General features: G+C 39.4%; 1 protein-coding gene across 3 annotated transcripts in view; it reads left to right on the top strand.

Moving 5' to 3' along the window:
* The first annotated feature begins 33 nt into the window (after positions 1 to 33).
* The window catches only part of Brwd3 (bromodomain and WD repeat domain containing 3), a 91595-nt gene continuing 77994 nt past the window's right edge, over positions 34 to 13634 (top strand). Inside the window, exons 1-7 of one of the 3 annotated variants that reach the window (XM_021153022.2) lie at positions 56 to 303; positions 436 to 494; positions 696 to 725; positions 1126 to 1185; positions 8825 to 8975; positions 9463 to 9561; positions 13043 to 13541. In XM_021153022.2, the coding sequence (XP_021008681.1) occupies positions 273 to 303; positions 436 to 494; positions 696 to 725; positions 1126 to 1185; positions 8825 to 8975; positions 9463 to 9561; positions 13043 to 13158 (546 nt within the window). In that variant the 5' untranslated portion in view covers positions 56 to 272 and the 3' untranslated portion in view covers positions 13159 to 13541. Of the gene's footprint in view, positions 304 to 435; positions 495 to 695; positions 726 to 1125; positions 1186 to 6641; positions 6693 to 8824; positions 8976 to 9462; positions 9562 to 13042; positions 13542 to 13634 lie in introns of those variants that run through there. The other 2 variants (XM_021153018.1, XM_029473202.1) reach the window with 2 other exon arrangements.

The following is a 13634-nucleotide window of genomic DNA, read 5'->3' as shown; positions in this document are numbered from 1 at the left end:
CCTCTCCCCCCGCCCACCCCTAGGCGACTTCAGCTCCTCCCTCTCCTTCTCTCTTGCTCTCCTTCCTCCTCCGCCTCCTCAGCTCTTGGGCTAGAATATCTATGGGTCGAAACGTGATGCGATGAATCCGAGAGAGACCGAAACTGGGACGAAGAGTGCGGCGGAAGCGGCGGGACTCCCAAGCATGGGGGCTTCACCACAATAGAGGCAGCGCCCCCACCCGCCCCCGCCAGCCCTCCGGAGCGAAGCCCCCAAACCCCCTCGGGAAAAGGATGGCGGCGGCACCTACCCAGATCGAAGCCGGTGAGTAGCTGAGCCGGGGGCAAAAGGGATGGGGGCTTTGCGCGACTGCTGTCAGATTTTTTTAAAAAAGCTTGTATCTCTTTTCCTTGCCTCTCTCTCAACGTCTCCCCCCACCCCCAACCCCTTCTTTAGAGCTGTATTACCTGATCGCAAGGTTCTTGCAGTCCGGACCCTGTAACAAATCCGCTCAGGTGAGAGGGAAAGGATATCTGGGAGTGTTGGGGAATGGTCCCATTGGGGAAATTGAGGCACTGGTTGAGCAGTGCAGTTGGAGGGTGAGGGAAAGGCCGGCCGCGATTACTCCTACAGTCAGCGGCTGTGTTGGAAGTGGGGAGGGAGGAATGGGTTGGCGCCCCAATCTGCTTTCACATCCCTGTGTCCCTCTTCCCCAGGTGCTAGTGCAAGAGCTCGAAGAGCATCAGGTATGGACCCCTTTTGGGAAGAGGTGGGGAGGGCTGGGGAGAACCTGGAGGAAGGGTAAGGTAGGTCAGGGGCCGAGGGCAGGGGCCCGGAGGGAGCCTTCTAGCTGGACACTTGGGGCTGTTGTCACTTGGGGTAAACCGGGTTCTTTGCTTAGAAGGGGCGGACAACGCAGGGGTCTAAACTCGCTGCCTTTTATTCCTGCGGGAGGTGTTTTTTCAGGATTTCCTTCCCTTTGGCCTGCCCCCCCACCCCCAACCCCCGGCACAGCGGCAGTAGCTGTCGGGACTGGAGAAATGAAAATGTTAAAGGGTCTAGGATTAGGCTCCAGGCTGGGTGCTGCTGCTGGGGAGCAGAGGCTTTTCCTTCACCCCCCCCCTTTTCTTTTCCTCTGGCCCCCAGCTGATTCCGCGCCGCTTAGACTGGGAAGGGAAAGAGCACCGAAGAAGCTTCGAGGATCTGGTTAGTAAACTTTTCGTTTCAACTTAGCCCAACTCTTTCTCCACTCCCTCCCCACCTTGTGCCCCCAACCGCCCCTGGCCCTTCAGCCCTTAGAGCTCCCCGAGCCTGCTGTTCGGTGTTCGAAGGACTGCCCCTTCCCCCTCCCAGCGTGTCGGAAAGGGTACCTTGCCCTGCTCTAGCCTTGCTTATTTTCACCCCAAAACTTTGAAGAATGTGAGTTGGTTTTCAGAGGTGCGGTGTTGTGCATTTACGACTGTGTTACAAACAGTGGAGAAGGCCCATTGTAGGGGGATAAGGGACAGAAACCAGGGGGTTATCTTGGGGCACGTACCAAGGACTGACGCTGGCCAATGACAGCGTTGGTAACAGCCCGGAGTTCCGGATTAGTGGAAGAAAACTGGTTTCTGGTTGGTCCTGGCTTGAAATACGGGAACTGAGGCCAGGCTTGGGTGTTTTTTTTTTTTTGCTCTCTCTCTCTCTCTCTCTCTCTCTCTCTCTCTCTCTCTCTCTCTCTCTCTCTTTCTCTCCCCTTTTTCTTTCTTTCTTTTTTTTTTTCTTTTTAGAGTGGAGGGGAGAAGGAACTCAGAAGGGGAACTGACTCATAAGTGAGAAAAACTACATAAATAAAAATACTGAGGACTACTGAGTGAATTCCAAGATTGGCCGTCTTTAGATAATGGGCTACTGAATAAAAACATTGTTATATATTTCTAATCTTAAAAAATAGCTAATTAATTCATTAGTAAACTGCATTTGTGCAAATATGTTTTCACTAAATAAGAACTATGTATTATGACCTTTTTGGGAATAGGTGAACAGGATTTTGGGATTAGGAGACAATGGACATTTTTAAAAAAAGAGAATATACTTTAGTTAAGTCTTGAATTGACTCTTGTTTCTCCCATAAATATAATTTGCAATGTAAGTGCACTTTCTGCTCTGCACTGAGACAAAAAGATGATCTTTTATATGTGGGGAAAGAGATGCTACGATTAGCTACAGAGTTGTATGATAAAAGGAATGATAATAAAACCTAAATTGAGCTCTCTTTCCTCCAAATAAGATCCAAATGAGGAAAAGCATACAGAGTGGACACCAAGTTGGAAGAGTAGTAGACTAAATAAAAAGAAAATAATTGAAGGTTTGCTTGCCAGTAGAAAACAGTTAAATTGCTGTGATGTTAATTTTGAAAACTTTGTGTATTACAAGAGTGAAGCCACATTATTACAGAAGCTACTGACTTTTTCCTAATAGCTTGCAAATCCAAAAATGGTTTAATTGTAATAAGTGAATGCCACCATCAGTATTATTAATGGTAATAATTTCTCAGATGGGTACAAATTATTTTTGAATACCTGTTACTACTTTTCATTTTAGCCCCAAGTTTTGTTGTTCTTTCTGTTGTTAGACATAAATCCTACTTGTAACACAGAAGGCAAATTTGAAGTATTCACTATTACATGTTTTAGTATCGAACTCCTGATAGATGTTTGAACCTACTTTTAATATCTGGTTGTATGGGAAATGTTTTTGTGTACTTTTTTCCTTTTCCAGCTTATATATGTATAGGCAGGTAGATCATTTTTAAGCAAATGACAAAAGGAAACTTAAAAATGAACTTGATAGCCGGGCGTGGTGGCGCACGCCTTTAATCCCAGCACTCGGGAGGCAGAGGCAGGCGGATTCCTGAGTTTGAGGCCAGCCTGGTCTACAAAGTGAGTTCCAGGACAGCCAGGGCTATACAGAGAAAACCCTGTCTCAAAAAACCAAAAGAAAAAAAAATGAACTTGATATAAAATTGAGTAATTAAAAAATGGTCTCCTTACCACACACTTTAAAAGGTGGTTTTCTAGTCATTTTTCTTAAACAGTAAAGGCAGATCTTTACACAGTTATAATCAGCATCCATCCTTTGCTTTATATTTTTCTGACAGTACTTTTGCATGACTATTGTTCTTTGAATATCCATCATGGTAATGGTAAGAAAAAGAATTAGTTGTGTTTTAAGTATTATGATTTGTCTTAATTTCCAATTGGTCATTTGAGCAATAACCTTTACCTTTTCACTAATATTTTTACCTTTTCACTAATATTTTTACCTTTTCACTAATATTTTTGCATAATTAGGGGAGGGGATCTTTTTCTGCTGCCTTCTTCTCCAAAAGTCTCATGGATTTATGAATAAGGTCAAAGTAGCTCTTTGAGTTTTCAAGCTTTTGTCCCATATTGAAGATCACTCTCCAGAAGGTTGTACTAATGTTTAATGCAAAGGACATCTAGTGTGAGGGTTTATAGTTTTAAAATTATTTAAAATGGTTTTAATATGTGATAGTAGTCTTGAATTGATTTAAATAGACTTTTTCTTATTAGCAGTAAGACTTAACTCTTAACAATTATTTATTAATTATTATTAATACACTCATCCATTTATGTGGGCTTGATTTACTGTATCATGTGTTTTTTGTTTTGTTACTGTGCTTGAGACAGAGTCACATACTATTGTGTAGGCTGACCTGGAGCTCATGATGTAGTTTAGGCTTGCCTCAAGCTCTAAGCAACCTCGTGCTTCAGCCTGCGAAATTCTGGGATTTTAGGTATGACCCACCTTATGGGTCTGTCTTTCTTTCTTTCTTTCTTTCTTTCTTTCTTTCTTTCTTTCTTTCTTTCTTTCTTGGGTTGGTATTATTATACAAGGTTTTATAATTTAGTCAAGGCTTGCTTTGAATTTGTAATTTTCTGTGAAGAGTTTGTGATTCTCTGGGAGCTTTAAACTCAATGTTACTTATTCCCTGGCCTTCCTAGCAGGCACATGCCACCATGTGCTTGGCTACATTTTCTCTCTCTCTCTCTCTCTCTCTTTCTTTCTCTCTCTCTCTCTCTCTCTCTCTCTCTCTCTCTCACACACACACACACACACACATACACGAGCGCACGCGTGTGATAGAGCTGACAGTCTTGTGTACAAACTACATTCGAAGACCTGTCTTATACATTTCACGTTTTTATATTCAGAGGACTTTTTATTATGTTTGACTGTATATAATACATGATAAACAGTGTACTCTTGCTTTTTCACATAGCTTTTTATATTATGGACTTTTTTGTTCTTTTTCTGTGTCTCCGTTGTTGACATTTTTCACCCATGGAAATGAAAACACTAGTTAGCAGTTGTATTAAAATGGCATGGGTTGTATTGCCCGAGGCAATATTAAAATAAGTTTATCAAAGTTAATGTTTAAAAGAGTATAATGATCATTATTGTCTATTTTTGAATGCTAGTAGCATAGTCACTGCATGTGTAAAGTATGGACGCAACTTAAACATGTGTGAATTCTAAAGTGCACTGTGAGCCACAGTCATAGGGAAACTAGAAGGAAGCATGTGAAATGTCTAGCATGTACTCCTCAAACTCAATGCAGTGCAGTGCCATAACATTAAAGACACTGCAGCAGCGAGGCAGGCAGTTTCTGGAAGCTACTGTTAAGATTGACTTTACTAGAGCCATATACACATTGTTGATCACAACAGCAAAACAGGCAGTTTCTGGAAGCTACTGTTATGATTGACTTTACTAGAGCCATATACACATTGTTGCTCACAGAAACAAGTTAGCACTTACCTAGATTTGGATGTAGGAAACATAATTCAGTGATTAAGATTGTTCTGGTAGTTTCTTTGAGAATTGTGGGGAAAAAATGCTATCACAGTACAAGTGAGCTGGTATTATAAGTGAAGAGACTGGATGACAGGGAGGTAAGAATTTAGATTTCATGAATTCCACTTACAAAATTTTGTCTTGAAGTCATCCTCTCCCATAAATATGAATTTATGAGGTGGGTGGGGAATATTGTGTGAATATGCCTGTGAGTATATGAATTCATGTGTGTTTTCTGTACATGTGGAAGCCATGGGTCGAAGAAGTATTTTCCTCATTTGCTTTGTGCTTTTTTTTCTTAGTAAGTACCACAGTAAAACTTATTGTATGTATATTTTCAGGGTCATTTGGTATTGGATAACCAATTGGTGTGCTCTTCCCTGGGAAAGACTATTTCTTCCACTCTCAGCATTCCTTATTATTTTAAATAGAATCTCTTTTATACATTTTGGTAATTTCATACATGTAAACAAAGTGGAATGGTACTAGCCACTGAATACACCTTATTTTTTGAGACAGTGTCTTTCACTGAATCTGCTATTTTATTCAGTACAGTAGCTGCTCAGTAAACCCCAGGGCTCCTCTTGCATCCATGGCCTTAAGGCTAGGATTCTAAGCCCACATTGCCTTACACATGGATGCTGAGGATTCCAACTGAGGCCCTCACGGTTGTGCAGCAAGCTTATTACCCACTGAGCCATTTCTCAGCCTGCCTGAACTAATCTTCCTCATGTTTTTCACATGAGTGGTAGAAAATAATTTGTGTGTTTGATTTTTATTTTTTAACAGTAATTGCCTACTGATTGTTTAGTAACCTTTTTTTTGTAACAAATAGCAATTTAAAGACAATTTGTTATTTCATTGACATTCTCGGACACTATATATATATTTTTTATAAAGAGCTTATTTAATCTGTTGGCTGATGCTGTTTACTCCCTTCAGTGTATTCTCTCTGTTGAGCAACTTCTAGAAGACAGATGTATCCTCTGAACTCTTCTTGATTTTTATCTAGCCTTTTAGCAGTCTCCCTCCCCCTCCCCCTCCCCCTCCCCCTCCCCCTGCCTTTTTTCTTTGTTTTTAGGCATGTGCTGGAACTTGCTCCTTGCTCAGGTCAGATCAGACTGGCCTGGAACTCACCAAGATCTGCCTGCCTCTGCATTTGGAGTGCTGGGATTAAAGGTTTAGGCAACCATGTGTTCAGCCACTTTAAGCACTTCTTGAAGTGGCGCAACCTAGAGAATGCTTGAAACTAGGAGGGTTGTTTGAGGTTTTTTTTTTCCTGGGGAAATCTTTAAACCAGTAGAAAGAAAAGGAAAGGTGATTAATACTGATTAACTTTCAGAAAGTAGAGTTGTAGGGAGTCTGAACTTCTTGTAGTCCACATTGCCTTGTATAGCCAGACATGGTGGCTGCACTTTTAATCCCAGCACTTGGGGGGGGGGGTGCAGAGACAGGTGGATCTGGTCTACAAAGCAAGTTCCAAGACAGCCGGGGTGGTTACACAGAGAAGCCCTGTCTGAAAAAACAAACAAAAAGTGTTCTGACTAAAGAAGGATCTGCTGTTCTTTCAGTTTCTGCACAACTATTCCCCCTTTTATATTCAGTAATATATTTTTGCATAATTGTCTGAAACCCAGGCACTTTTGTTTCTATAAAGTTGCTTGAAAGATTTAAGATGTGAGTTTTTGATTCAGTCTTGACTTTTAAGTAAATCTAAAAGATTAATTAGAGAACACTTATTTATGAGACACAGTTCTTACCTCTAGGGACAAATACTTGATTTTTTGCTTCCTTTTTAGTGTCCTTTTTAGTGGCTTTCTCCTCAACCAAAGAGGAGAACAATTTATTGACAGGTAATAACGTCTAAATATTAACCATAATAGAGTTGCTTATCTTCCTAGAATTTTGAATAAAGATATTTTAATTCTTTGATTTTGTTATACTAATCAAACAGAAATCACTCAGAATATGAGATCTTCCGGGAGCACTTATTATATTGATTTTTTGTTAGACTTTACAAATACCCTTACTCACTTTTTCACTGGCTGATTTATCCAGTATTTATCTGGCCATAGTTCATGCTGGGCACTTTTCTGAGTGCTAGGAATAGGGCAGCAAACACACCGTTGGAAGCATTTTATGTATATGAATGTTTTCTTTGCATGCTTGTCTATGCAGCATATGTGTGCCTGGTATCTGAGAAGGTGCTGGAAGAGGCATTTAATCCCCTGGGCCTGGGGTTGCTGATGATTTTGTGAGCCACCATGTGGCTACTGGGATTTGAGCCCTGGTCCTCTGGAAGAGCAGGCAATACTTTTAACTGCTGAGCATCTCTCCAATATAGCCATTTCCCCAGCTCCTGGTGGTGTTATACTTTTAATCCCAGAATGAGGGTGGCAGAGGCAGGTGGATGGTTGTGAGTTCCAGGCCAGCCTAGTCAACAGATTGATTTCCAGAATGGCCAAGACTACACAGAGAAACCCTTGAAAAACAAAAGAAAACAAAACAAAAAAGAAAAGACAAGAAAGAGACTATGTTACCAGGACTTTTGTCTTTAGGACTTGGCTATCTATAATATGATTTGCATAAGAACATGAATTAGATTATCCTTTTTAAAGAAACTAAATGTTGTATAGGGAAAACAATTCTGCTTTACTGTGCACATATATGTGTATTGCTAGTACTAAGGGGACGAGTGGTGAGTAGTTAGTTGGTATAAGTAACTCTTATTCTGTATAGAATCTAGATTTTTTTTAATAGTTTTTTTTACAGTCCAGCCTATCCCCCTTCCGGTCCACACTCATACTGTTCTACATTCCATACTTCCTCCCTCCACCCCCATCTTTAAGAAGACTGTCCTCAAGTTCCCACCTCCACCCCACCAGACTTCCCCACTCCCTGGGGCCTCCAGTCTCTTGAGGATTAAGTGTATCTTCTCTGAGTGAATCCAGACCAGGCAGTCCTCTGCTGTATGTGTTGGGGGCCTTAAGAGACTTTTTCCTTTTGAATTTGTTTTTCTTTTGAGAAAGAGCCTTGCTTTGTAGCTTAGGTTAGCCTGAAGCTCAAGTTGGTTGGTCTGCAACACAGTATGTGGTGCTTATTGGTTTTAAACTAGTGGTAATTCTTTTGCTTCGGGCTCCAAGTCCCGGAATTTTAGGCATGTGACACCTTCCTGTGTTTTAATAACTCAGATTCTTCTCTTTTCTTTAAGACAAGATCTCACTATGCATCCTTAGCTGGTCTGGACTCAAAAGCACAGACGACATCTGCCTGCCTCTACCACAGATTTTTTTAACCAGTTAGTTCTTGGTACTCAGTAAATGAAATCAGAGAGTTACTTATCACTTACGTTTTTTTTTATTATTGGCACGATCAGGTGTTCTGTTTTGTACCACATTTTATATAAAATTAAATTATATGATTTAGTAAAGGTCTGTAGAATAGAGAAAGGCCTGTGCTGTGTAAATACTCTGACAACATCTAAATGTACTCTGCTTACTTTGTGTCTGTTTCTTTTCTAAGACGTACTTTTATTATTTTTAACTCTCTCTATATGTGTGTGCCTTAAAGACAGAGGAGGTGATAGGTTCTCTGGTATTTTAGGCAGTTGTAAAATCCATGATGGGGGAACTAAGCTTGGGCCCTATGCAAATATATTATGTGCTGAGCTATTGTTCCAGCTGTGTTGTGTCTGTTAAAATTGGTTCAAGTATGAATTAATTTTTTTTTTGAGACAGTGTTTCTGTGTGTGGCCTTGGCTGTCTTGGAACTTATTCTATAGATCAGGCTATCCTTGAACTCACAGATCTATCTTTTCTTGCCTTCTGCATGCTGAGATTAAAGGCATATCCTACTACTCCCTGGCAATTTATTTAGTTTTAATTTTTTTGATTTCATATTGTAAAATACTTTGCTTTATGATGGGCTAAGTTGGTACCTTAAAACTAAGTATGTTTTTTTTCCATGTTCTTTTTATTCTATTTAGGTGGCAGCCAATGCACACATTCCTCCAGACTACCTCCTTAAAATTTGTGAGAGGATTGGCCCTTTATTAGATAAGGAAATCCCTCAGAGTGTTCCTGGGGTACAGACATTACTAGGTGTCGGTCGGCAGTCTCTGTTACGGGATGCCAAAGGTAAGATTGGTTTTTTAGATATATAACACTGTTACAGAGGAAGATTCAGAGATCAATGGAGTTTCAAATGAATATTTACATGCCTTTAAATACTCACTTTTCCCCAGGCAGTGGTGGTGCACGCCTTTAATCCCAGCACTTGGGAGGCAGAGGCAGGCAGATTTCTGAGTTCAAGGCCAGCCTGGTCTACAAAGTGAGTCCAGGACAGTCAGGGCTATATAGAGAAACCCTGTCTCGAAACCCCCCCAAATTACTCACTTTGTTTTAGTTTTATTAACTTGATGATTTTTTGATAATTTTTTTTTTTGGTTGATAATTTTTTTAGTGTACAAGTAAATTCCTAAAGGTATAGAATGGAGTTCTTTTGATAAATTTTTTAAGTGTACAAGTAAATTCCTAAAGGTGTAGAATGGAGTTCTTTTGTGTCAAGTACTAGAAAACATGTTTTTTTTTTTTTCCTTGACTGACTTTTGGTCTTTTTATCTAGACTGTAAGAGTACACTATGGAATGGGTCTGCTTTTGCAGCTCTCCACAGAGGCAGACCTCCAGAACTACCTGTAAATTATGTGAAACCTCCAAACGTGGGTAAGTACTAGCATGCGGGTTAGACACATTTTCTGGATTCATTCTTGGACTCCTGTGATAGTCTCCAAAAGTAGGCACTGGAATTGAATTTGAAGAATAAATTCGCTGTTTACATTTTCGAGTACATTTTTTGGAGGTTGATTTCTGTGTATGTGTGTTTTATGTGTATCTTTGTGCATGTGTATACTGTATATACTGTATACTTAAAAAAGCAGTAGGCAGGCCCATAGAGAGTGTTGGATTCTGCCAAGGAGGAGCTACAAGCATTTGGGAGCCACCGAAAATGGGTGTTGGGAACTGATTTTGGGTCCTCTGGAAGAGCAAGCACTCTTTAACCACTCAGTTATTTTTCTAGCCTCTCTAGCCAATTTCTTAATGGGACAATATACTTTAAAAATGACATTTATTTATTTATGTAGTGGTGTGCATGTGTGTGTACGTGTACGTGCAACTGCACAGGTGTGGAGGTCAGAATACAACTTGGAGATTTCTGTTGTCTGGATCTCAGGAATCACAAGCAGGTCAGCAGGTTTGCCTTTAGGTGTCTTTAGGCACTGAGCAATCTCATGGACCTTGGGGCTATATTTTAAAAGTCATTTTCTCCTTAAGCAAACTTAATCCTCATTTTGTGAAAGATGATCTATTTGGTCCATTTCATCTCTTCCTTAGCAGAAATTTAGTTCCTTTTTGAGCCAGGATCTTGTTAGTTTCTGCTGGCCTCTAGTTCACTGTAGTAGGGGGTAATCCTGAACTCCTGATGACTTCTGTTCCCACTTCACAAATACTGGGATTATAGTGTTTTACTACCACACCATGCCTCAGGAACATTTTTGAACATAGAGTACAAGGAGTTTAAGCCATATGGTTTTCTATTTCCATGTCTCTGTATTGAGTTTCTGCAAAACTTTATAGGAAATTGCTTAAAGATAGCTTTCAGAAGGAAAGAAATGTATGTGCTGTTTATTTTCATTGCCAAATTTATAATTATGTTGTGTATTTTATATCAGTCATCTTTCTATTTATTTTTTTGTTGTTTTGTGACACAGTCTTCCTGTTTCCCATACTGGATTAAAAGTCACTGCTTAACCAGGCAGTCCTCTAACTTGCTGCTTGAGTCTTGAATTTTAAATGCATGGACCACTCACTACACCTTTATCTAATTTTTAAAGACAAAATATCACCATTCCTAGTTCTAGTGTACTGAAATTCACATGTCCCTAGTTATTCTCTAGCCAAATAATTTCACAGAATTACTAGTTACTAGTGACTACCAAGATGATAGATCTAGCTCTAAACCATTTTGATTACAGCTAACCTTTCCAAAGTGCTTATAAAACCAAGGCACTAGAAAGTCATTCTGCTTCCATAAAAAACATTATGTATTTTTCTGTAGTTCCCAGTGCTTGCACACTGTGCCCTCAATTTTAAATGGATACATTTCAAATCAAAAGATAAGCACGCTTTTTGTTGTTGGCTGTTAAAATTTTTCTTGAGACAAGGTCTCACTATGTACCCCTGACTGGCCTCCTACTCACAGATCACAGAGATTGGCCTGCCTCTCCCTTCCAAGTATTGGGATTAAAAGTGTTTACCAGGTTGTTGATGGCATGTTGGCTTTTTTAGTCAAGTTCTCATGCTCAGGATGGCCTCATGGTAATCTTTTGTTTCCACCTCTCCAAATGTTGGGTCTACAGACATATGTTGCTATGCCTGGTTTATGAAAAAATTCTCAAAAGGTGTACTATTATATACAATAAGTTAATAGTACCTATTAACCTTCAGAGGTTAAATAAATTGAGGGTAGAGATTGTTTTAAAGAATTAAACATAAAGCTTAGTAAGAGAAACTGGATGCTTAGGAGTACATTGCTAACAGTACTCTTTTTAGAGCCTTCATGTTACTTAGTTAGTTCTTACTAGATTTGTTTTGCTAATACTTTTTTTTAAAACTTTGTCAGGGATAGTTTATATACTAGAATTTTTACTTATAATTTATTGACTTGAAGAAGGTTTTTTTTTTTTTTTCCCTCGTGAATTTACTTACTTTCAAAGTATATGTAGTTCACAGAGATCCTCCTACCTCTCCATTCGGAGTGCTAGGATTGAAGGTGTGTAACATTGTGCCAGGCTTTAATTTCTTTCTTCAATTACGTTTAGCTAGTGGTGGTGGTGCCTGCCTCTAATTCCAGTAGTTAGGAGACAGGTGCAGAGGCAGGAGGATCTCTGTGACTTTGAGGCCAGCCTGATTTGCAGAGCATGTTCCAGGACAGCCAGGTTTACAGAGAGTTCTGTCTTGAAAAGCCAAAGAGTTTTTAAGTTAGCTAAATAATTTTCATACATCCAGGGCATCATATGCTTTGTTCTGGTTCTCTCTCCTTCACTGTTCTTTCTCCTTCCATATTCTCCTACTCTTACTGCTAGCCTCCTTTTCAAAAGTCATTTTTCTCTTTTCATTTTATTAGCTCTGAGTGGTCTGAAACTCCCTATGTAAACAGATATCACACCTGCCTCTGCTTCTCAGGTGCTGGGATTAAAAGCAGGTGTCACTGAGCCTAGGCAGGCCGGCCTGCCTCCCTTCCTTCCTTCCTTCCTTCCTTCCTTCCTTCCTTCCTTCCTTCCTTCCTTCCTTCCTTTAGTGAGGTAAGATATTATTGTGTAGCCCAGGCCAGCCCTTCGTTTACCATTCTCTTTAGCATTCCTAGTGGGATAATTACTGGCATGTGTCGTAATTGGCTGGCTCTAATCATTTTTACTTTTTGTGATCTTGATGGAACTTAATGCTTCATGTACTAGAGGTAACTTTTCCACCTCTAAGCCACAGATCTGACACTTCTTTGTTTTGCTTTTGTTATTGATGCTTCAGTTTTTGATAAATAATATCACTTTGTGGCCCAGGTTGGCCTTAAACTCATTGTGGTCCTTCTACTTGAGTGTTGAGATAACACTGTAGAGATTGCAAATGAGTATTTGAACTGAGCATATTCTTTCAGGATTACAGGAACTTTGTCAGTCTTTCAATAATTGCTTAATAATTGCAGAATTGTTGGTATGCCTTTTAAAATCTGAACATCTGCCCTGTATTTGGAGATAACTTTAGGCACAATTGAGTCCATTTTCACATAGAACATACCAGTCAAGTTTAAAAGATATAAAGGACCTCTGAATTAGCCAGGGCTCTATAGTAAGACTGTCTCATAAAATTAAAAAAAAAAAAGAAGTAAAGATTCCAAACATTTCTAGGGAATGTATCTGGAAAACTGGGTTATAGCTTCTCTGTTTGCAGCATAGAAACTTGAGAACAAAATCTAGAGAAGTCATAATTGGCCAAAGTTTGCTTTTCTTCCTATCTTGTTTTTATTACCATATCATGTTCGTGGTCAATTATTATTATTATTATTATTTCAAATATACTTCCTGAGCTGCAAAATAGATTATTAGCTATATTGCTTATTTATTTTATTTTATCTTATTTTTTGAGACAGGGTTTTTCTTTGTAGCCCTGACAGTCTTGGAATTGTATGTAGACCAGACTGGCCTCTGCTTTTCAAGTGCTGGGATTAAAGATGTGTGCCATATGGCCAGCTATATTACTTTTTAGAATATATTCATCTATCAATCAGTCATCTATCTTCTGTTTATTTTGGAACATGGGAATGAAGCGAGGGCCTCGTACATATTAGGTAAACTCTGCCACTGAGCTGTATCAGAAGCTATCTTTTAATATTTTGATTCTGAGACACTGTTTTGCTCTAGGCTGGCCTGGCCTATTAGTTTGCTGCCTTCTCATGCCTAGGCTTTCTATGTAGGTGGGATCATAGCCCAGATTTGGTAAAAGGCCTGACTATTTTTATAGTCAAACATGTTAAAGTACAATGATGCCTAATAAAATTCTCCCCTTTAAGCTGACTAGTATACCAAATTTTGACAAATGTGTACATTAGTGTTACTTTCAGAATAATAAAGGATATAATGTTTCCATCACTTTCTAAATATGTGTCTCACAAACCCTGAAAAGAACTAATCATCTCTTCTATGATTGTATCTTTGCTTTATTAGAATGTCATTTGAATTATA

Source organism: Mus caroli, chromosome X (genome assembly GCF_900094665.2).
Source record: "Mus caroli chromosome X, CAROLI_EIJ_v1.1, whole genome shotgun sequence".
NCBI lineage: Eukaryota > Metazoa > Chordata > Mammalia > Rodentia > Muridae > Mus > Mus caroli.
This window is presented reverse-complemented; position numbering and strand designations above follow the sequence as displayed.